Source organism: Mobula birostris, chromosome 11 (assembly GCF_030028105.1).
Source record: "Mobula birostris isolate sMobBir1 chromosome 11, sMobBir1.hap1, whole genome shotgun sequence".
Classification (NCBI taxonomy): Eukaryota; Metazoa; Chordata; class Chondrichthyes; order Myliobatiformes; family Myliobatidae; genus Mobula; species Mobula birostris.
This window is the reverse complement of record NC_092380.1, coordinates 16,169,130-16,192,195: the sequence shown is the minus strand read 5'-3', so window position 1 is coordinate 16,192,195 and position 23,066 is coordinate 16,169,130. Positions and strand designations below refer to the sequence as shown.

Sequence of the window (23,066 nt, the reverse complement as noted above, 5' to 3'; positions counted from 1 at the left end):
GTTATTCTGTCTAGTTTATTTTTAGTGACCAGTTTTCATTTTACCTTTAAGTCCGATTTACTCTTTTCAGTCATTTCTCTTAATTAATCTGTGTTCTCTGTACATTCGCATCTGAATATTTGCAACTTTTCCTTGTAGTTTGACACTCTGGTTCGTGTGGAGCGTCCTTGCCGCACTAACTGCCACGACTTCTGCCTAATCCTCTCCAGTAGCGACTCCGGTTGGGTGATAACTTTAATAGGTAGTCCCCGGTCTGCCAGGTCCAATGTTGCCTCCTCTACCGTAGCGTAAGTTTTTGTTCCTTCGTCATAAAAGACTCTCAGCTGAGCTGGATACAGGGTCTGGAATCTGATGTTGTTTTCCTTCAGGACTGTCCGTGTTTCCGTATATTCCTTCCGTCTGGCAAGAATCCCCGGTGTGTAGTCGTGGTCTAAACTGATTTTACAGTTGTTTCACATGAAACCTTTCTTTTGCCATGCCCTTTTAAGCACCTCTTCCTTCGTTCTGTAACTGAGAAATCTGACCAGAATCGATCTGGGCTGGGCGCCTGCTGGAAGCTGTCGTGCCAACGCGCGGTGAGCTCTTTCTATCTGTAGGTCTTTTGCGGCCGGTATATCAAGGTTCTCTCTAAGTAGCTTCTCCACGAAGGGAATCATCAATCCGGGTTTACCTTCAGTTCCTTCGGGAACTCCGTAAATCCTCACATTTTCCCTTCTCGAGCGGCCTTCTTGATCTATTAGTTTCCACTGGAGCTGGTCTTGCAGCTTCAGCATTTCTGCTATCACCTCCTCTGTGTTTTGTAGCTTCTCTTCAATTCCAACAATCCTCGCTTTGGCTTCATCTATCCGCGAGTTAGTTTTTACTATTTCTCCTTTAATACCTTCCAGCTGTTTGCTGTTATCTTGTTGGAACTCGCGAATCTCTCCGAGAATCAAGGACAGAGTCACCGATTCCCCCTCATTATCTCCGTCCTGGCTTGCCGTGGGGGAACTAGGCCCGTCGCCTTGCTGCGTCTCTTTATGTTTATCAGCCTTCGGAGCGGACTTTTTAATCTTGTTCTTAGACATCATCCTTGCCCCTTTTATTAATATAGTTATGCAATATTAAGTATTTGTCTAAATTTGATTATGGGGCAGTTTACCTTCTTTTTTGTCGAGAGACCTTTTCCTTACGCCGCCATTCCCTTGATGACCCGGAAGTCCATCGGCCAAACATTTTAATTCTGATTCCCCTTCCTGTTTCGGCATGTTGGTTCATGTCCTCCTTTTGTTCCATGATGAGACTACTCTCAGGGTGGAGGAACAAAACTTTATATACCTTCTGGGTAACCTCCAACCTAATGGCATGAATATCAATTTTTCCTTCTGGTTAAAAAGAAACTCTCCCCTCTCCACTCTGGTCATTTGCCTCTTCTCACCTGCATATCACCTCTCCCGGATTCCCTCTTCCTTTCCTTTCTCCTGTGGTCCACTCTCCTCTCCTATCAGATTCCTTCCTCTCCAGCCCTTTACCTTTCTTACCCACCTGGCTTCACCTGCCACCTTCTAGCCATCCTTCCCTGAATCCCCCACCTTTTAGTCTGTCACTTGCCCCCCTTCCTTTCCAGTCCTGATGAAAGGTCTTGGTCCGAAACACCAACTGTTTATTCATTTCCATAGATGCTGCCTGATCTGCTGAATTCCTCCAGCATTTTGTGTGTGTTGCTCTGGATTTCCAGCGTCTGCAGAATTTCTAGTGTTTCCCGTTCCCCTTGAGCTTCATTGAATACCAAATGATCGCGTTTTCCACCTCTTTGCCTTTTTCCTACAGCCTTACCCATAATCACAGTTAAAATTAACAATGAGCTTTTAAGTCATATCCCAGTTTAATTCTAGAGCAAAGGACATGACACTGGGGGAGTTTGGTGAGTTGGACAACATCTGTGAAGGGAAGTGAACATTACGTAAGAAATAAGAGCAGGAGTAGCCCACCTGACCTGTTGAGTCCTCTCCGCCATTCAATTAGGTCATGGCTGATCTGGCCCTGAACCCAGCTCCACCTACTTGCACTTTCACCATAGCCCTTACTTCCCCTCAAATGCAAAAATCTATCTTAATTGTGTCTTAAATATACTCAGTAGTCACTTTATTAGGTGCCTCCTATACCTAATAAAGTGACCAATGTGTGTATGTTTGTGGTCTTCTGCTGCTATGTGTTTTGTGCATTCAGAGATGCTGCTCTGTACACCACGGTTGTGGTTATTTGAGTTACTGTCGCCTTCCTGTCAGCTAGAACCAGTACGGCCATTCTCTTCTGACCTCTCTCATTAAGAAGACATTTTTGCCCATCGAACTGCCTCTGACTGGATTTTTTTTGTTTTTGTGCCGTTCTCTGTAAACTCTTAGATAGAGACTATTCTATGTGAAAATCCCGATAGATCAGCAGTTTCTGAGATACTTAAATCAACCTGTCTTGCACCAACAATCATTCCATGGTCAGAGTTACTTAGATCACATTTCTTCCCCATTCTGATCTTTAGTCCGTATAGCTACTGTCGGCATGCTTTTTTATACATAGAGTTGATGCCACATAATTTGCTGATTGGAACATTCACAACAGGCTGGAGGAACTCGTCAGGGCTCAGGGTTCCGGCCCGAAACGTCGACTGATCTTTTCCACAGATGCTGCCCGACCTGCTGAGTTCCTCCAGCATGTTGTGAGTATTGCTTTGACCCCAGCATCTGCTGATTATTTTGAGTTTACGATTTACTGATTGGATATTTGCATTATCGAGCAGGTGTGCAGGTGTATCTAATAAAGTGTCCACTGAGTATATATTTAATGAGGCTCCCTCTGCTCTTTCCCTGGGCAGTGAATGGGATCCTGATCAGCGATGGCAGCTAAGATGCAAGAGGTTCTGTAGATGCTGGAAATATTGAGCAATGCACACAAATTGCTGAGGAACTCAGCAGACCCTCCTGATGAAAGGTCTCGCCCCCCCCCCCCCCACCAGGTGTCCAGCATTTTGAGTGTGTTGCTCCGAGCTGTTGTTTGTCCATTTCCCTCTGCAGGTGCTGCCTGGCCCAGTGATTTTTTGTTCAGCAAGTGTTTTTTTTCCTCTCTACTTGTGTTGCATTTTCAACAAATTATTCTAGAGCAAAACATTCAGTAATTTGGTCCATTCTCAGCTAATGGTATCTGCAAAATAATGTGTGGCATTTCAATTTGCCCTGACATCTTCAAAGATTAGTATTATGGGGTTGTACAGTAGGTAAATCAAGCCCTGCAGCCCACCCAGTTCACACTGATCATCACCCATTGACACTAAACCAACACTGGTCTAGGTCCCAGCTTACAGTGCTGAATAAAAGCATTTGGACAGGTATATGATAGGAAAGGTTTAGAGTAGGGGTTCCCAATCTGGGGTCCACAGATCCCTCGGTTAATGCTAAGGCTCAATGGCATAAAATAGGCTGGGAACTTCAGAGGGATGTGGGCCAAATGGGACCAGCTCAGAAAGACGCCTTGGTCGGCATGGGAGAGTTGGGCCGAAGAGCCTGTTTCTATGTTGTATGAGTCTTGACTATATTACTGACTTGGAGGAGGATGCAAGGTATATAAGGCTTTAAAGTTACTGATGGTGTGACAGTAGGTGAGAAGCCATGCTGTAGAGAGTGTACTTGCACTCTTAAAACAAGGTATACATTGGTTGTGTGTAAGAACAAAAACTTGGCATGTGGAATTTAATGTAGGAAAATGTGATGTCATGAACGTGACATTAGGAAGCAAAAGCTGGATTATTATCTAAATGGAGAAAAATTACAATTAAGTGGAGTGGAGACATTAAGTCTTTTTGTGCATGAAAAACAGTATCCCTTTGCAGCAAGTAATTCTGAAAGCAAATGTCATATTGGCTTTTATTGCTAGAGAGTTAGAGTTTAAAAATAGAGAAAGGTTTGAAGATACAGCACAGTAACAAGCCCTTCTGGTCCAATGAATCCACACTGCCCAATTACATCCGTGTAATCAATTAACCTGCTGATCCATACATATTTGGAATGTGGGAGGAAACTGGAGCACCCAGAGGAAACCCACGTGGTCGAGGAGAACATACAAGTTCCTTAAGGACAGTGGCGGGAATACCCATGTCACCGGCGCTGTAAAAGTGTTTACAGTAATGCTATGCTACAGTGCCATCTCCAAAATGTTATTGCAATTGGACAAGGTAGTGGTGAGGTAGCACCTGAATTTCTGTAAATAGATTGGTTCTGCTATCTACAAAATTATATACAAGCAAGGGAGATAATCCTAAAGAGATTCACAAGACGAATTCCTGGCATGGGAGGGTTATCTTATTACAAATAACTTGACAAAATAAAATTATGCCTGTATCTTATCTTGGAGTTTGGAAGAAATGAAGAGTGGTCTTACTGACAGATGCAAGATCCTACTAGGGCAGGACAGTATAGATGTTGAAATGTTTCTACTGGTGCAAGTGTCTGTAAAGGGGAGAATCATTTAAAGCTGCTGTTGGTAGAACTCAGTGCTGTGAACCTCTGGAATTCTATAACTATACGGTTGTGGGATCTTGATTGCTGGAGTTATTAATAACAGAGTTAGATGAACTTCTGAATGACTAGCAAATTCAGGGCTATGGGAAACTAGGATGGAAGAGGGATTGAGATCTTAGAGTAATTTAGTCATGATCAGATGGAATGTTAGACTTAAAGGTTCAAGTGTCCTCCTATTCCGGTTAGTGTTCTTGTGATAGACAAGCTACAGCATTTGGCTGCCTGAGAACTGTCTCCCTTGCCAGGTTCTTCTTCCGTCTCTCTGCTGTTGGGCCACATTCATAAGATAGGAGAGAAACCATCTAAAAACATGCTCAAGGGAGGAGCAGGCTGCTGACTGCATGTTGTGGCTGAGATTCATCAAGGTGAATGGCAGTTTGGAGCCATGAAGGAAGGTTCTGGACCACATCAGAGCTGCAAGTGCTGCTTCCCCAAGTAATAGCATGCGCCTGCTTCCAAAGAGAATTTGTGTCCAGAATCTGGTTCCTCAGTCATGTAAAGGTTCACCACGCCTGGGAGATATTATGCTGTTTTGAGGGACAGCTGTCAACTTTGATTGAAGGTCTTTTAGTTATCACACTGAGCTAAAATTTGGAACCTGGAGGATATTGTTAAAATGAGAGCATTAAATTCCGTTTTCAGCGATGAGTTGTATAGATCATAGAAGTCTGGCGGGCACATGAAGCAGAGAATCAGGAAATATCCCTGTTCAGAATCATCAGCAAACAAAAGCTTCCAGTCTTGTGTTGAGTTGGTATTGTCCCAGAGATGCCCACATCCCTGGGGTTGATTAACATAACTGTATATGTCTCTCAGTCGCTGTGGTTTGATTGTAACAGTAACTGCAACTTGATAATTAATTAAAATTCTGAACTGCCTTGGAGACCTGGATGTATAAAACTTCCCACTTTCCCACTTGAGTGTTTTGCTGCATTTAAGCATTGAAACGTACTGTAAGTTAAATCAGAATTGTCTGCTGTTAAAATTGGTGCACTCTGGATCAACGTATTTTGAGATTGAAATTGTTTATTTCTTTAACCTGTACAGGTTCTGGAGACCTGTGTGAAAAACTGTGGTCATCGATTCCACGTGCTGGTGGCCAGTCGTGACTTTGTGGAGGATGTGCTAGTGAAAACCATTCTGCCGAAGAACAATCCTCCCAATATAGTGCAGGATAAAGTCCTGAGTTTAATCCAGGTAAAAGGTGCCAGTAGTTCATTGTTATCTCCAGTATTTAGTCATTCAGCAATATCTAACCCTTGACAACAATGTTAGTTTGGAAATGTTGCTTCCTTAAAATGTTTTATTTTTGTTTATGGTAGACTGTTTGAAGCTGAACACAAATATAATTTCAGACTACTTGTATCACGTAGGAACTTAGAGAAACAAGAAACTGTTTTGTTAATGATTTTCATTTATCTGTTGTGTCTGAGACTTCTTGCTTCAGTGTCCAACAATAATCACCCAGCATTGATGGACTCCTGTTGCCCTGACACTGTTTCTCCATGACCGCAATGGCCTGATGAAACCTGTCACTATGCTCGTCACTGTCAGCGCCAAGATTTGCAGGGAAGAAGTTTAAATGGGAATGCAGAAAATGAATCTTTAGTGACATGTTGCTTCATGGCTTTGTATTCTTGAAGCATGTTGTCAACCAGCTGCATGTAATTTGGTGCTCTGTATTTGTCAAGAAAGTTTTCAACAATGTCCTTGAATGCTTTCCATGCTATTTTTTCCGGTCCCACTAGAAGTTCTTTGAATTGCCTGTCATCGATGACCTATTTGATTTGTGGATTAATAAAAATGCCTTTCTTAATCTTGGCATCAGTTATTCTGACTTGAATTATAAAGTGAAATAACAAATATAGCCCATTTCAAAATAAATGGTGTGTGATAGGGAAATTTCATGGTGATTTTCATGATCAGCAGCCCAAAATCCGTAAGGTTTTCCCAGAAGTATTCAGAAAGCAAAATCTTTGTTGTCTGTTGTAATTAGAAATGTACAAAATTGATGAACAGCAAACCAACTGGTCCATTAATCCATAGAGTGATCAAAACATCATACTTAAAGCTCTTCAAGTAGCCTCCTCACCACATTTGCAAACCATGAGATTTGGAAGAGGCATAAATGGTGAAATCCCTAGACTAATATCATCATCATCATCATCAGGTGCCATGCCCAGTTTGAGCTTTGACTGCCATGGCCCACACACTGCTGTTTCAGGTCAAGTGCTTCTCACTTGCTTCTGCATTTGTCTCAACGTCTCAGTCTGCCTCGATGCTTTAGTCACCGATTAATGGATGCTTTAAACGGTGCAATGGTGTCGAGCCTCGGTTCGCACCCCACCTCTAAGTTTCTTTGCATCAAGGCTATAGGAGTACGCGCTCGCTTCCCGTTATCTTCTCAGAGACAGCAAAGCACTGGATAGCTTAAATGATCTCCAAACTGTATATCGCAGGCTCTAACTCTAACAGAGCCAGAAATACACTTAAGGTGGAAAAACAGACATAAAAGGAGTAAAAAGGATATTTTCGTGAGATATCTGGAAGATGTCGATCGAGGGAGTGTTGTACGCTGGCGCCATCTTGACCAGATCATTGCAAAATGTCAAATACTCAGGGGTTTTTTTTTTTGCTAATTCTCATGTAATTCCATGCTTTCACTTTGTTGTGCTGATGGTCTGCCTGACAAAAGAGTAAATGAGTTGTGCATTCCTCCTAACAATACTACAAGGACAAAAAATTCAATAGTGTTCATATTCTTGGGAAAGATATCTCAGCTTTAGAATGTTTGCAGTATAGTTTTACCAGAATGATTAAATTATAGGCACACATTGCCAAGGCACACATGCTAGAAAGTTTAAGAAGAGCTCTGGTGAAAACAGGTTTAAAAAAAATTAGATTGATAGTGTACACAGTGTAACTGTGTATCTTGGGACAGCAGAACATAAGATTGTAAAATTTTATCATTTAGAGTTAAGCTATTAAGAGTAAGTCAACAAACAACTGAAAGTCTAGAATTCTCAAACTTAGTGAGGTTTGAACATACTTGCAATTGTACTTTTGTTCTGTGAAGGTATTGTGCTTTTGCAACATAAGCAGAGGATTCTTTTGCTGAGATGAAGGCCATTTGGTCTTACTGCCAACTGAAATACAATGTCTAATCCAAGTTTCCAATTCTTAATCCATAGCCATTTGTTGCAGCATTTCTGTCTAGCCAAATTCTTCTTAACCTTTTATTCCGCAAGGGTATTTGTTTCTGCTTCCTTTTTAGGGTCCCCTATAGTTGCACTCTGTTCTAAATGCTCCATTGTTAATTGATTTCTGTTACAGGAAATAAATCTTTGCAATAAATTTTACCCACACCCTACAAGACACTATATCTACAAGACAAGACATCATATCTTTTTATGTCTCCTTGTTCTGTCAACGTGCCTATCCAACAGTACCTCATAATTAAAATTATACAGCTTATATAAGAATTGCATCAGACATAATACACTTATTGACCATCCTGTTATCACTTCAAAAGAAATCAAGTCAAGTTAGTTAGATATTTTGAAACAAAAAATTCCATTATTCCTGCATGTCTTTAATTTGTGACCTTTCATACTGGCTATTAATACTTAGCTGCAAACGTTTTCCTTTAGTTTTCTTACTATTGAGGTTAGATTTTCTTGCCTCTAATTTATTTGTTCTTCTCTTTTTTTTAAAACAAAATATATACTGTTAACAATCTTCCAGTCCATTGGCAGTGTTTTTTGTATCCAGATGGAGACAGACACAAGAGACTGCAAATGCTGGACTGTGAAGAAACATCCCCCTCTCCCACCTTGGTTTCAAGCTTGATTTTTTTTTTATAAAAATAAACTTTAATTATAATAAAAATATATTTACACAAATAAACTAGGTAATGATTGAGATGTAGAATATTATAAGGCTAGCAGGAAGGAGCTTAAGAAAGAAATTGGGAGAGCCAGAAGAGGCAATGAGAAGGTCTTGGCGGACAGGATTAAGGAAAACCCCAAGGCATTCTGCAAGTATGTGAAGAGCAAGAGGATAAGATGTGAGAGAATAGGACAGTGGAAAAGTGTGTATGGAACCAGAGGGGATAGCAGAGGTATTTAATGCAACACACATTGAAGTTGCTGGTGAGCGCAGCAGGCCAGGCAGCATCTCTAGGAAGAGGTACAGTCGACGTTTCAGGCTGAGACCCTTCGTCAGGACTAACCGAAGGAAGAGTTAGTAAGGGATTTGAGAGGGGGAGGGGGAGATCCAAAATGATAGGAGAAGACAGGAGGGAGAGGGTTGGAGCCAAGAGCTGGACAGGTGATTGGCAAAGGGGATATGAGAGGATCATGGGAAAGGTGGCCCGGGGAGAAAGACAGGTGGGGGGGGGGGACCAGAGGATGGGCAAGGGGTATAGTCAGAGAGACAGAGGGAGAAAAAGGAGAGTGACAGAAAGAATGTGTGTATAAAAATAAGTAACGGATGGCGTACGAGGGGGAGGTGGGGCATTAGCGGAAGTTTGAGGAGTCAATGTTCATGCCATCAGGTTGGAGGCTACCCAGACGGAATATAAGGTGTTGTTCCTCCAACCTGAGTGTGGCTTCATCTTTACAGTAGAGGAGGCCATGGATAGACATGTCAGAATGGGAATGGGATGTGGAATTAAAATGTGTGGCCACTGGGAGATCCTGCTTTCTCTGGCGGACAGAGCATAGGTGTTCAGCAAAGCGGTCTCCCAGTCTGCGTCGGGTCTCGCCAATATATAGAAGGCCACATCGGGAGCACCAGACGCAGTATATTTAATGAGTACTTTGCTTCAGTATTCACTACAGAAAAGGATCTTGTGGTTGTAGGGATCACTTGCAGTGGACTGAAAAGCTTGAGCATGTAGATATTAAGGAAGAGGATGTGCTGGAGCTTTTGGAAAGCATCAAGTCGGATAAGTCACTGGAACCAGATGAGATGTACCCCGGCTACTGTGGAAGATGAGGGAGGAGATTGCTGAGCCTCTAGCAATGATATTTGCATGATCAATGGGGAAGGGAGAGGTTCTGGAGGATTGGAGGGTTGCGGATATTGTTCCATTGTTCAAGAAAGGGAGTTGGGATAGCCCAGGAAATTATAGACCAGTGAGTCTTACTTCAGTGGTTGGTAAGTTGATGGAGAAGATCCTGAGAGGCAGGATTTATGTACATTTGGAGAGGCATAATATGATTAGGAACAGTCAGCATGGCTTTGTGAAAGGCAGGTCGAGCCTTGTGAGCCTGATTGAATTTTTTGAGGATGTGACCAAACACATAGATGAAGGTAGAGCAATAGATGTAGTGTTTATGGATTTGACAAGGTACCCCATGCAAAGCTTATTGAGAAAGTAAGGAGGTATGGGATCCAAGGGGATATTGCTTTGTGGATCCAGAACTGGTTTGCCCACAGAATGCAAAGAGTGGTTGGAGATGGGTCATATTCTGCATGGAGGTCAGTGACCAGTGGTGTGCCTCAGGGATCTGTTCTGGGATCCCTACTCTTCATGATTTTTATAAATGACCTGGATGAGGAAGTGGAGGGATGGATTAGTAAATTTGCTGATGACACAAAGGTTGGGGATGATGTGGATAGTGTGGAGGGCTGTCAGAGGTTACAGCAGGACATCGATGGGGTGAAAAACTAGGCTGAGAAGTGGCAGATGGAGTTCATTTTAATAAGTGTGAGATGGTTCATTTTGGTAGGTCAAATATGATGGCAGAACATAGTGTTAATGGTAAGACTCTTGGCAGTGTGGAGGATCAGAGGGATCTTGGGGTCTGAGTTCATGGGACACTCAAGGCTGCTGCGCAGGTTGACTCTGTGGTTAAGAAAGCATATGGTGCATTGGCCGCCTTCAATCGTAGGATTGAGTTTAGGAGCTGAGAGGTAAGTTGCAGCTATATAGGACCCTGGTAAGACCCCACTTGGAGTACTGTGCTCAGTTTTGGTTGCTTCACTACAGGAAGGATGTGGAAACCATAAAAAGGGTGGTGAGGACGTTTACAAGGATGTTGCCTGGATTGGGGAGCATGCCTTATGATAATAGGTCGAGTGATCTCGGCCTTTTCTCCTTAGAGTGACAGAGAATAAGAGTTGACTTGATAGAGGTGTGTAAGATGATGAGAGGCATTGATCGTGTGGATAGTCAGAGGCTTTTTCCCAGGGCTGAAATGGCTAACATGAGACGGCACAGTTTTAAGGTGCTTGGAAGTAGATACAGGGGAGATGTCTGGGCTAAGTTTTTATGCAGAGAGTGGTGAGTGCATGGAATGGGCTGCTGGCGACAGTGGTGGGGGCAGATATGATAGGGTCTTTTAAGAGACTCCTGGACAGGTACATGAAGCTCAGAAAAGTAGAGGGCTATGGGTAACCCTAGGTAATCTCTAAGGTTGGGATATGTTTGGCACAGCTTTGTGGGCTGGAAGGCCTGTATTGTGCTGTAGGTTTTCTATGTTTCTATATGTTTCTAAACCTTGCAATGCCTTTTCAGTTTTTACATTCATAGTCAGTGCATTCAGAACTGTTATAATTACATTCCTGCACTTCAAAAGCACTGCTGCCACTTGTCATCTAGGATGGTTTCCTCACCCATCCTGGCCCCTCCCTTTTCTAGTAGCAGAAGAACTGTGGTCCTCACGCACTGAGCCCTTTCAAACTTGAATTATATCCTTGGTTAATGAACATGGTTGCAAATCCTCAGGAGTCTTGCGAGGTTTGGCATGTCATCAAAGACCTTGGCAAACTTCTATAGATGTGTGGTGGGAAGTGTGCTGACTTACTGCATTATGGGAACGCCAGTGCCTTTCAACAAAAAATCCTACAAAAGGTGATGGATTTGGCCCAGTCTGTCATGAGTAAAACCCTCCCAACCATTGAGCACATTGACATGAAACGTTGCCATAGAAAAGCAGAATCCATCATCAAAGATCCTCACCGCCCAGGCCGTACTCTTTTCTTGCTGCTCCCATCAGGTAGAGGTACAGGTACCTCAGGACCTGCACCACCAGGTTCAAGAACAGTTACTACCCCAAAACCATCAGGCTCTTGAACAAAAGGGAGAACTATACTCATTCTACTTCTGATGTTCCAACAACTGACGGTCTCACTTTAAAGACTCTTTATCTTGTTATTTCATACTCGTTATTTATTGCTATTTATTTATATTTGCATTTGCACAGTTCATTGTCCATTGATCCTGTTTACAGTTACTGTTCTATAGACTTGGTAAGTATGCCCACAGGAAAAAGAATCTCAGGGTTGTATTTGGTGACATGTACATATTCTGATAATAAAATTTACTTTGAACTTTTGAACTTTGAAATGCTACAGCCATGTCTTTGGAGCTCCTATGCTGTGCTTTAATATTTCCTGTCACAATATATTTGTACTATCGAACATTTTAAGCAAGCACTATTGTTTGAGGCAGTGTTGTCTCCTTTTATGAAGTACCTAGGTTGCGTGTCACTGAGCTTGCATAGATTCAAATGAGGTTGAAATGTATATTTTGCAAATCAGATTGGTCTGGTCAACTGTAGACACTGATATGATGGTACTTCATATTTCCTGTTGCTTTCATGTCAGTTGAACCATGAAACAAACATAATTACTACTTAAAGGTTACATCCACTACCTGGTACGTTGCAAAGCGTAGTCTGCTGTTAAAATTGCTACAGTCAACTGTCAAAAGGTGTTGCTGCTCTTTCTAATGCTTTGGATTAAAGAGTTACGAAACATAATTGAGCCACTCTTGCAGGAAACAATGTGCAGATTTTGTGCAATGCTAGTATAATGTGTTCTAAGGTGAATAACTTGGAGATCCTTTATCAATGAATTAAAATTATTCCAAACCTTTATTAAGTACTACAAAGCCTTAGTAGAATTGTGTCCAATATCAGTCATTACATTTTGGGAAGAATACGAAATCTGAAGGGTTCAGGCAGATTTACTTTGTTGATAACAGTATTGAGGAACAGTTGTAGATCTGAGGGGCGGCATGGTAGCATACCGGATTACACAGTGCTTTACAGTACAGGCAACTCAGGTTCAATTCCCACCACTTCCTGTAAGGAGTTTGTACATTCTCCCTGCCATCGCATGGGTTTCCTCTGGGTGCCCCTGTTTCCTATCACAGTCCAAAGATGTAGTGGTTAGTAGGTTAATTGGTCGTTGTAAATTGTCCATTGCTTAGGCCAAGGTTAAATCGGGGATTGCCAGGCAATATGGCTGGAAGGGCCTATTCTGTACTCTCAATAAATAAATAAATTATTCTCCTCACGAAAGAGAAGGTCAAGGGGAAGTTTAAAACTGAAGTGTGATTTGTTTCCAGTATTTGTTGGCTTAGGAGCTAAGTGACACAGTATTAAAGAGTCGGAACAAGCATAAAACTTCCTTTTAACGTAGTTGCTTTAATTTGGAAACTATTCCTTCATAGCTTCTGTAATAAAACAATAGGATCAATAAGAACGAATATTGAAGCATAAATTATATTTGCTAGAAATCAAAATAGAAAATGCTGGAAACACATGAGGGAGTGAGGAAGGTTTACTATTTTAGATCATCCCTGCAGTTTATCAGTGAGACTTGTAATTCTGTTCCAAAATTGTGGAATGCTTTTACCATGATGCGAGGGGTAACTAAAGCTAAAAATGGACGTGTAAAAAGCAGACAGGTATACCATTCTTACGATGGAATAATTCTTAATGCTGTGTATCTAACTTTGGGTGCAGGCTTGGGCTGATGCCTTCCGGAGTACTCCAGATCTCACTGGCGTCGTGACTGTTTATGAAGAGCTGAGGAGAAAGGGGCTTGAGTTCCCTATGACTGATCTTGATGCACTGTCTCCCATCCACACACCCCAGAGAGTGAGTATAAACTAGATTCTGGTTATTGCTTATTTCTGTTATCTTGACTGATTTTGGGTAGGTGAACTACTAAAATTTTTCCACTGTGTTGACTTGGTAAAGATTGAGTATCTTTAATGTTTGATGATTGCAGATATTTGGCAGCAGCATCAGTTCTAACCAACCCTTTTGTTGGTATAAAATGGTCAGTGCTTTACACATGATTTGTGGTTGACTGTAGTCTTTCAACGTTGCATCAGCAGTACAAACCTCACTGGTGAGATTCATACATGGAGATACGGAAGAACTAGTGATCTTTGGAGAGGAAAGCAACATGCTCAGAATCTTTGCAATTGGGTCTTGGCATGAGCATTGGGTCAAATGTGAGGTTCAAAGATTCAAAGTACATTTATTGTCAAAGAATGTATGCAGTATACAACCCTGGAATTTGTCTTAGACAGCTATAAAAAGAAAAATCCATGGAAATCCATTCAAAGAAAAACATCAACCAACCCCACCCCCCCCATGCACAAAAAAACCAATAGCACGAACGACACAAAAAAAAAGAGTGAAAAACACAGAATATAAAACACAAAATCGAAATTCCAGGCATATTTCAGTTCAGCTCAAGGTTCGTTATCTGCAAACTATCCCAATTCAAAATTGCCCAAAATACCAACAAAAGGAGGAGCGATCAAACACTGGAAACACATCATAATGTAAACCCCAGAGTCCAATTCACAAGCTGCATCAATTAAACCTTGCTCCAGCATCATCCTCCAAAAGCATTGAGGGAGAGAGTGATCATTCGAACCTTCCTTCAGGAGCAGTGAATGAGAGGGGGAGAGAGACTGTCACATGCAGATACCTTCCTCTGCCAGCAGTGAGCAAGAGGCTGGTAGATGACGCAGAGCACCCCTTCGCCTTCACCTTCTGCACTTGCCTTGATGAGTTCAATCTTCGTCAACACTTTAATCGGTGAGAAATGAAGTTGATCACGGGCTTGTGCCCTGTCTCCAGGCTTCTTGGCCTTCAGACTACACGCTTTGCTCAAAGCCTCACGGAACCCTCTCTCTTGGGGACAGCAAAGTGCCAGATTGCTCAATCAACCAGAAAACACACCACCAAAATATAGTTCGTAGGCACTGAACAGTAGGTCACAGGCTCCGACAGTAGCAGAATCACATTTCAAGGAAAAATAAGACTTGAAAGCAGTAGTTTTGTGAACTATCTGGAGGATATTGCCCTTGGTAGCGTTGTTCGTTGGCGCCATCTTCTTCTGCTTCAATGAAATTTTCAATTTTGTTTTCAATGAGATGGGTAATGATGGCTTTGGGATAGTGTAGACTATTGCATTGGGGGGAAGGAAATGTGTAAGATGTTAGCATCCTGAGTGTCAGAAAGGGAAGTTTTGTGATTCATTGCTTTGCCACAATGGGACAGGCCCTTCAGCCTACAATATCTGTACCTAACATAATGCCAAATTCCTTCTGCCTGCACATGATCCTCAGCCCTCCATTCCCTGTCTCTTCAGCCCAGTCATATCGACTTCTATCACTGCCCTTTGCAACTCATTCCAAGAATCAACCACTCTCAGTGTTAATTTAAGATGAAACTTGCCTTGCATATCTTATTTAAATTCCCTCCACCCCACCCTACCCTCACCCACTTGAATGCATGTCTTCTAATATTTGACATCTACCCTGAGGGAAAAGATGCTGAGTGTCTACTCTATTTATATCTCTCGTAATTTTACAAACTTCTATCAGCCTCTGATGCTCCAGAGAAAATAGACCAAGTTTGTTAAACTACTTCCAGGAGCACATCCCCTCTAATCCTTGTAAACTACTTCTGCACCCTTTCCAAAACAACCACATTCAGTATTGGGGTGACCACGATATTCAAACTAGTTACCTCAAAGGTTATAGGTGGCTGAAGTCTTGTTCATAAACGGACATTCTGAAGGATAATATCGAGAGGTCAGTAATAGTTCATAAATGGAATAATTTAATTTATTTTGTGCCATAGAGCGACACTGCTATGTGAATTAAAGCAAAGCAGGAAAGAGATCAGCAAGATTAGCCACCCCAGTGAAAGAAAAAGTAGTTCTCTAGCTGAGATTGGGCACCTCTACAAGGAGTACTGCCACAAGGAAGCAGCATCATCATCGAGGATCTCCACCATTCAGGCCATGCTCTCGTCATGCTGCTGCCATTGGGAAGGAGGTACAGGAGCCTTTGATCCCACACCACCAATTTCGTTAACAGTTGTTATCCTTCAACCAGCAGGCTGCTGAACTAGTGTGGATAATTTCACTCACCTCAACACTGAACTGATCTCACAATCTAGAGACTCTCTTTCAAGGCCTCCAAACTCATATTCTCAGTATTGTTTATTTATTTATGTATTGTGTAGCCAAGGATATATAAGTTTGCTGAAGACACAACAATTGTAGGCCGTATCTCAGGTAATGATGAGTTTGAGTACAGAGAGGAAATTAAGAACCTGGTGGCATGGTGCGAAGACAATAACCTATCCCTCAACGTCAGCAAGATGAAGGAATTGGTTGTTGACTTCCGAAGGAGAAGCGGACCGCATGACCCAATTTACATTGGTGGTGTGCAAGTGGAACAGGTCAAAAGCTTTAAGTTCCTCGGGGTCAATATCACAAATGACCTGATTTGGTCCGACCAAGCAGAGTCCACTGCCAAGAAGGCCCACCAGCGCCTTTACTTCCTGAGAAAACTAAAGAAATTTGGCCTGTCCCCTAAAACCCTCACTAATTTTTATAGATGCACCGTAGAAAGCATTCTTCCAGGGTGCATCACAACCTGGTATGGAAGTTGTCCTGTCCAAGACCGAAAGAAGCTGCAGAAGATCGTGAACACGGCCCAGCACATCACACAAACCAATCTTCAGTCCTTGGACTCACTTTACACTGCACGCTGTCAGAGCAGTGCTGCCAGGATAATCAAGGATACAACCCACCCAACCAACACACTTTTTGTACCTCTTCCCTCCGGGAGAAGGCTCAGGAGCTTGAAGACTCGTACGGCCAGATTTGGGAACAGCTTCTTTCCAACTGTGATAATACTGCTGAACGGATCCTGACCCGGATCTGGGCCGTACCCTCCAAATATCCGGACCTGCCTCTCGGTTTTTTTTGTACTACCTTACTTTCCATTTTCTGTTTTCTACTTATGATTTATAATTTAAATTTTTAATATTTACTAATTTTAACTATTTTTAATATCTTTAATATTTAATATTTGTAATCCAGGGAGTGTGAAGTGCAGAACCAAATATCACTGTGATGATTGTACGTTCTAGTACCAATTGTTTGGCGGCTATAAAGTATTTAAGGATTTTGTACAATTTGCCTTTTGCATCTTGGTGTTTGTCAGTCTTTGTGTGTTGTTTTTCATTGATTCTGTTGTATTTCTTCTACTGTGAATGCCTACAAGAAAATGAATCTCGAGGTAGTGTATGGTGACATAAATTTACTTTGAACTCTCGGTACTCAAGAGTGAAGTTGTAGAAGCTTCAGTGGGTTATTCCATGAATTGCCAGCAGAGGGCACATCCAATGGTTTTTCAAACCTTTGTGGCAAAAACAGGAAATACAGGTGTGACAAGACAGTGTTGCTCTATCTGATTTTTACAATTCAAAAGGAATTTCTCAACAGTTATCCAATGTTGTAATAGCCTTGAACAAATTATTTGGTTTTTATGATGTTTCTCAGATTTCTAAATTTATCAGTCTCATTGTTTGTGATAGCTTGTGTGCAGTGGATTCCTTTACAGAGGATCAGTGTCTGCACCTCATTGTGGAACATCTCTGCGGAAACAAGGGATGTTCCAGTTTGTATACTCAATGTAGAATAGTAGGAAAGTTGAGACGTTCCTACCTGCCAAAGAGTTGAGAAAATCTGAAGAATATTACAATCAATCTCTTTAAAAATAAGGAATTGTTTTTAAAATTTACACAGGGATCTTCTGGTATCACTTAGAATTCACCTTTCTAGTCCATGGCACGTAACCCACCATAACCCACTTTTCTGGATTGAACTCCATCTGCTACTTTCTAGCTCAGCTTTGGATTCTACCAAGTTCTGTTGTAACCAATGGCAACCTTCTACTCTATCCACAACACCATCAGCTTTTGTGTCATCTGCTAACTTACTAACCCACTATTTTACTACTTCATCCACATCACTTTTAAAAATCATGAAGAGCAGGGGTCCCAGAACAGATCCCAGTGGAATACCGCTGGTCATGGACCTTCAGGTAGAATATCCTCTACCCTCTGGACAAGCCAATTCTGAATCTATGCAGCCAAGTTTCCCTGGATCCCATGCCTTCTGACTTTCTGAACGAACAGATCATGAAGACCCTTGTTGAACACCTTACTAAAATCCATACATCCCATATTCACTGCTCTACCTTCATTAATTTGTTTTGTCACTTCCTCGAAGAATTTAATCAGGCCCTTGAGGCATGGCCTGTCCTCACCGAACCATGCTGACTATCCCTAATCAGACAATGCGTCTCCAAATGCTTGTAAATACTGTCCTCTAAGAATTTTCTCCAGTAGTTTTCCATGATATAAGACTGGTCTATAATTCCCAGGATTATCCCTATTACCTTTTTTGAACAAAGGAATAACTTTTGCCATCCTCCAATCACTTGGTACTACTCCTGTGGCTAGTAAGGATGTAAAGATCATCATCAAAGGCGCAGCAATCTTCCCTCTCTTCCCACAGTAACCAGGGGATACCCCGTCTATACCCTGTCCAGTCCTGGGGGCTTAATTATTCAGGACAGATGAAGGATCTCAGCCCGAAGTGTCGACTTAGGATCTGAGTGTTCTATGTCACTGTGTTCAGTTAGGAGCAGAAGTAGGTCATCTGGCCCATTGAGTCTGCTCTGCCATTCAATAAGACAATATATGGAAAAATCTGAGTTGTTTGAAATATTGTGGAATATTGGTAGCTCGAGTTGGCTGTTTGGAAGTTCAGTTGATCGCGGAGGTCGGCAGGTGTTTCAGCTCCATTTGAGAAGCCATCATCAGTGCATATTTGACGACGTGCTCCTATGATTGCTTCTTGATTGGAGCCGAAATGTCCGCAAACATTTCGCCAAGCTCAGCGATCAACCAAACTTCCAAAAACTGAGTGGTTCTTCAGGCCACTTCAGAGGGCAGTAAGAGCCAGCAGATGGGTAGGGCAGGGGTTCCCAACCTTTTAAATGCCTTGGACCCTTACCATTATCTGAGGGATCTGTGGACTCCAAGCTGGGAAACCCTGCTGTAGAGCCATCTGTTACAGGTGATGACTTCAGACCGAAATGCCAATAGAATTTTATTTCTAGGCTTTTAGATTTCCATGGTGAGATTCCAATGACATTGACTAGTGACTTTTTCCTCTTGGAACAGTGCAGAGTTATTCTTAATTGTAATTACATCCCTTATTAATACAAAAGAAGTTAACTCTGTTAACTTTTTATTTTTTGAAAGTGCTATTTCTATTCTAAATTGCAGATCTTTGAACATCTTACCTTGCTCAACATTCCTCACATTGCTGAAACTCGCTGACAGTTTACAAACAATGAGCTTCCACCTGCCTGTGAACAGAAGCAAGTATTTCAGCAAGATTCTCTCCCGCATCATTTCAAGCCCTCTTTCCTTCCACTCATAAGGAAAATGTAGTTTCTTTCTCTCCACATCTGCAGTACAGATGCTTGTTATGCTCGCTGTGTTATTTGACCGACTAGTGATGCAGATTAAGGATCCAAGCTAATGATTTTTTTTTTCTTTACCTGATATGGATGAACTAATTTAGTGAGTGAACTTGTCGAGTCATTAAATAATCTTCCAAAACCTTCAGAATCTATTGAGTCAGAGTGACAACTTCAAGTTAGATTTGTTATAACTGTCATTTCATTCTGTTGTGCAGCTACTTCTGATCATTAATGATGGTATCTTCGTATTACCTATTCGCTGTCCTCATTACAAATGCTTTTTTTTGTTTTTCAGACTATTCCTGAAGTGGACCCAGCAGTGTCACAGAATTCAGTTCCAGCACAGGCACAGTCAGCAGTGTTTCCTGTCTCTGAACAGCCCATTCCAGTAGCATCATCGGAAGGTGCAATTACTCCTTCCCTTGAGCAGGTAAAATGCAATGCTATATATTTCATGGCTACATGTCTAAGGTTATTTACCCCTACTGTCCCAGAATGGAACATGATGGCACAGAGGTACTGCTGCCTTGCAGATCCAATAACTTGCATTTGATCCTGAACTCTCTTGCTGTCTGTGTGGACGTTGTGCATTCTTCCTGCCTCCACATGGGTTTCCCTTAGGTGCTCTGGTTCCTTCCTACATTCTAAAGATACCTCTATTGCCTGTTATGCCACTGGCGTTTAGGGCAGCAATGGAGGTCCTCCATCTCTGGCGGGGTTCAGGATTCCCTTCATTGTCCAGTAGCTTGGTTTTCACTACTGTCAGTCGCGCAAGTTGCGGAGGAGACTCAGGAATACTGTCACACTCAGATGTAGAAGGATTCTTCATTGCTGTTTTGTTTTATCAGTGAGGGTTGTTAGCCCTGAGCTGAACCCCAAACCTGGAGGACCAATGGACCACTCTTAGCCTTTGACCAGTTTGGCATAGGTGACCCTACCAACGGCCAAAGCATAAAGCCCTGACTCCAGCCAACAATGCTTTCTGGGTCATTGAGACACACAAGCCTCTAAACTACAACAAGGTTGGAGTCCTCTTGGAGGACACCCTAAAGATGTAGTTGGTTAATTTGCTACTTAGGTTAGCCCTAATGTAGATGTTTGATTTAAAAAAAAAAAAGTTGAAGGTGAGTATGAGGGAGAATTGTTTTTGGGGAGATGGGGCTGCTGGGTTTGCTCTGAGAGCAGACCTTCTGGGCTGAATAGTCTCCTGTGTTGTAAGTCAATAGTTGGTAAATTGGCATGTTAATTGTTACTTAACCACACATTGCTCTGCGACAACACCGGTGCCAAGCTGTATCAGCCCTAGTACCCTTCCCTTGGACAACATCGGTGGCGTGGAGAGGGGAGACTTGCAGCATGGGCAACTGCCAGTCTTCCATACAACCTTGCCCAGGGCTGCGCCCTGGAAATCTTCCAAGGAGCAAATCCATGGTCTCACGAAACTAACGGATGCCTAAAAAAAAATTGTTACATGCACCAAGGTACAGTAGAAAAACTTTTGTTTTGCATGCCATCCATGCAGGATGGATCATTTCTTTAAATCAGTACGTTGAGGTGGTACAAGGGTAAATAATGACATATGTAGACTAAAATGTTACAGTTATAGGGAAAGTACAGGCAGACAATGTGCAGGGTCATGACGAGGTAGTTTGTGAGGTCACGAGCCCATCTAATCATGCAAGGGAACCATTATAACAGTGGGACAGAAGCTGTCTTTTGCCATGTGGTATGTGCATTCTGGTCTCTATATCTTCTCTCCAATGGGAGGGAGGAGAAAGAGAGTGTATAAAGGTGCTAGGCTCTTTAACTATGTTGACTGCTTTATCAAGGAGTGTAATTGATCGTGACAATTTTTGGGTTGTGTTTCTTCATTCCAGAAATTTGATTGGGAATGAAGAGATTCAACCCAAAAAACATGCATCTGATGAGATTTCTGCATCAGATATCCACCACACAAAGTCATTCCTTGTGCATCCATCCATTACCACCAATATTATTTTCCGGGCTGTGATCTTGCTCACATAGTTTGCAACGTTACTGCCCTCTCCCAGCCCTCCAGCACAAAACCAAAGAAAGCATCAACCACTTCAACCACAGATGTCTCTTTCTAACATTTCCCTTCATGCACACCATTCAACCCCTCCCCTAAAAGGGCCCAACATTTGGCCAGCCAACTCTATCATCCCCATGACTCCAGATTGCAGTTGGGCCATGTATTTCTGGCTAGTCACTTCCATCACACCATGAGGCCCCATCATGGCCACTAACTGTTGGATCTCAGCCCCCTTTCTCCTACCCTTTCTATCTCTCTGTTGCTAGCCTCAGTCACATGAATTCTTCTGGTCAAAAGTTGCCCTCCATAAACTACCCACACTTGAACTTCCCCAGAGCAGGGGTTCCCAACTTGAGGTCCGTGGATCCCTTACTTAATGGTATTGGTCCATGGCATAAAAAATGATTGGAATCCCTTCCCTGGAGGTGCAGCATTTTCTCCATGGTTTTGTTCCTCCATATCTGGTCTCTGCGAAATGAACTCTTCAACGTGCTTTCAACACACACAAAATGCTGAAGGAACTCAGCAGGTCAGGCAGCATCAATGCAAAGGGGTAAACAGTCGATGTTTCGGGCTGAGACCCTTCATCAGGACTGGGAAAAAAGATGAGAAAGTCAGAGTAAGAATTACAAGGTGGTAAGTGATAGATGCAAAGAGTTGGGGGGCCGCAGAGATCACGGGGGGAGCAGTGAAAGAGTATATCACTGAATCCCGTCAAAGAGAAGATATAAAGAACTCCTCAGTATGTCATTTTCTCCACTTCAGTCTTCCTGCTCATTTTTTCTGTGGAGACCATATTAATTCAATGATTACAATGACAACTGCTGTTTCCATTGGCAAGAGTAGGCTGTTAGAAGGAAGAAAGGGCTGTTCAGCTCCTCTTCTTTGCTCCAGAATTTTAATAACATTATGGTGGATCTTTTGTCTCTGGTTTTCCTACCCTAATGACAAAATCCCTTAACATCTCAGCCTCTTGAATATATGGAACATATTCAAGACAGTCTGCCCAGACATCTTAGATGATTCACTGCCCTTCATCTTGGTCCTAAATAGCCAAATCCTTACTATGAGACTGTATGACTCAACTCCTGGCAGCCCATCTACCCGCCCCACCCCGTTGTTTCCAGATTTCCTGGTATCTCAGTTGGGAGTTGTTGTGTCTGTACAACTACATATCATATAAATACATAAATACATACAACTACATATCATACGCATTCAGAGGTGGTTAACTGTATATTCACTTTGCAGAGACAGCAACAAATCAATGTGCATACATAAGTTATCAGTTCATAATTAGAGCTAAGGGGAGTCATTGCACTAAAAAAAATAGATTCATACACTACAGGAGTAACATCAATTTTGCATCTCCCCTGATAGACCTGCAAGAAAGTAGTATGTTTCAGTAAGATCACTCCTTGTTCTCCCAAACTGAAGGCTATAGGTCACTCTGTTTTATCCCTCTTCATGTGGTAAAATCACTATCCCAGGAAACTTCAAACTTCTATCACAAGTCTATCCTTTTGGGTAGGGAAACCAAACCTGTATAAAGAAGTCTAGAATAAATGAAATTAATAAAATTGCAGGACCTGATAATCCAAAGTTTAAAAACAGAAAAAGCTAGAAATACTTGTGGCATACGCAAAAAGAACAGAGAGAAAGAGTTCAGCAGGCCAGGCAGCATCTATGGAAAAGGGTAGATGACGTTTTGGGCTGAGATTCTTCATCAGGACCCTTCATTAGTCCTGATGAAGAGTCTCGGCCCGAAACAACGACTATTTACTCTTTTCTATAGATGCTGCCCGGCCTGCTGAGTTCCTCCAGCGTTTTGTGTGTGTTGCTTGGATTTCCA

The 23,066-nt window shown here is 42.2% G+C and overlaps 1 protein-coding gene across 3 annotated transcripts in view; it reads left to right on the top strand.

The window, feature by feature from the left end:
• The window catches only part of tom1 (target of myb1 membrane trafficking protein), a 123,351-nt gene that overhangs the window by 55,743 nt on the left and 44,542 nt on the right, over positions 1 to 23,066 (top strand). For all 3 annotated transcript variants that reach the window (XM_072271750.1, XM_072271749.1, XM_072271748.1), the window contains exons 4-6: positions 5,598 to 5,747; positions 13,310 to 13,444; positions 19,457 to 19,591. In XM_072271750.1, coding sequence (XP_072127851.1) covers positions 5,598 to 5,747; positions 13,310 to 13,444; positions 19,457 to 19,591 — 420 coding nt within the window. The remainder of the gene's footprint in view (positions 1 to 5,597; positions 5,748 to 13,309; positions 13,445 to 19,456; positions 19,592 to 23,066) is intronic.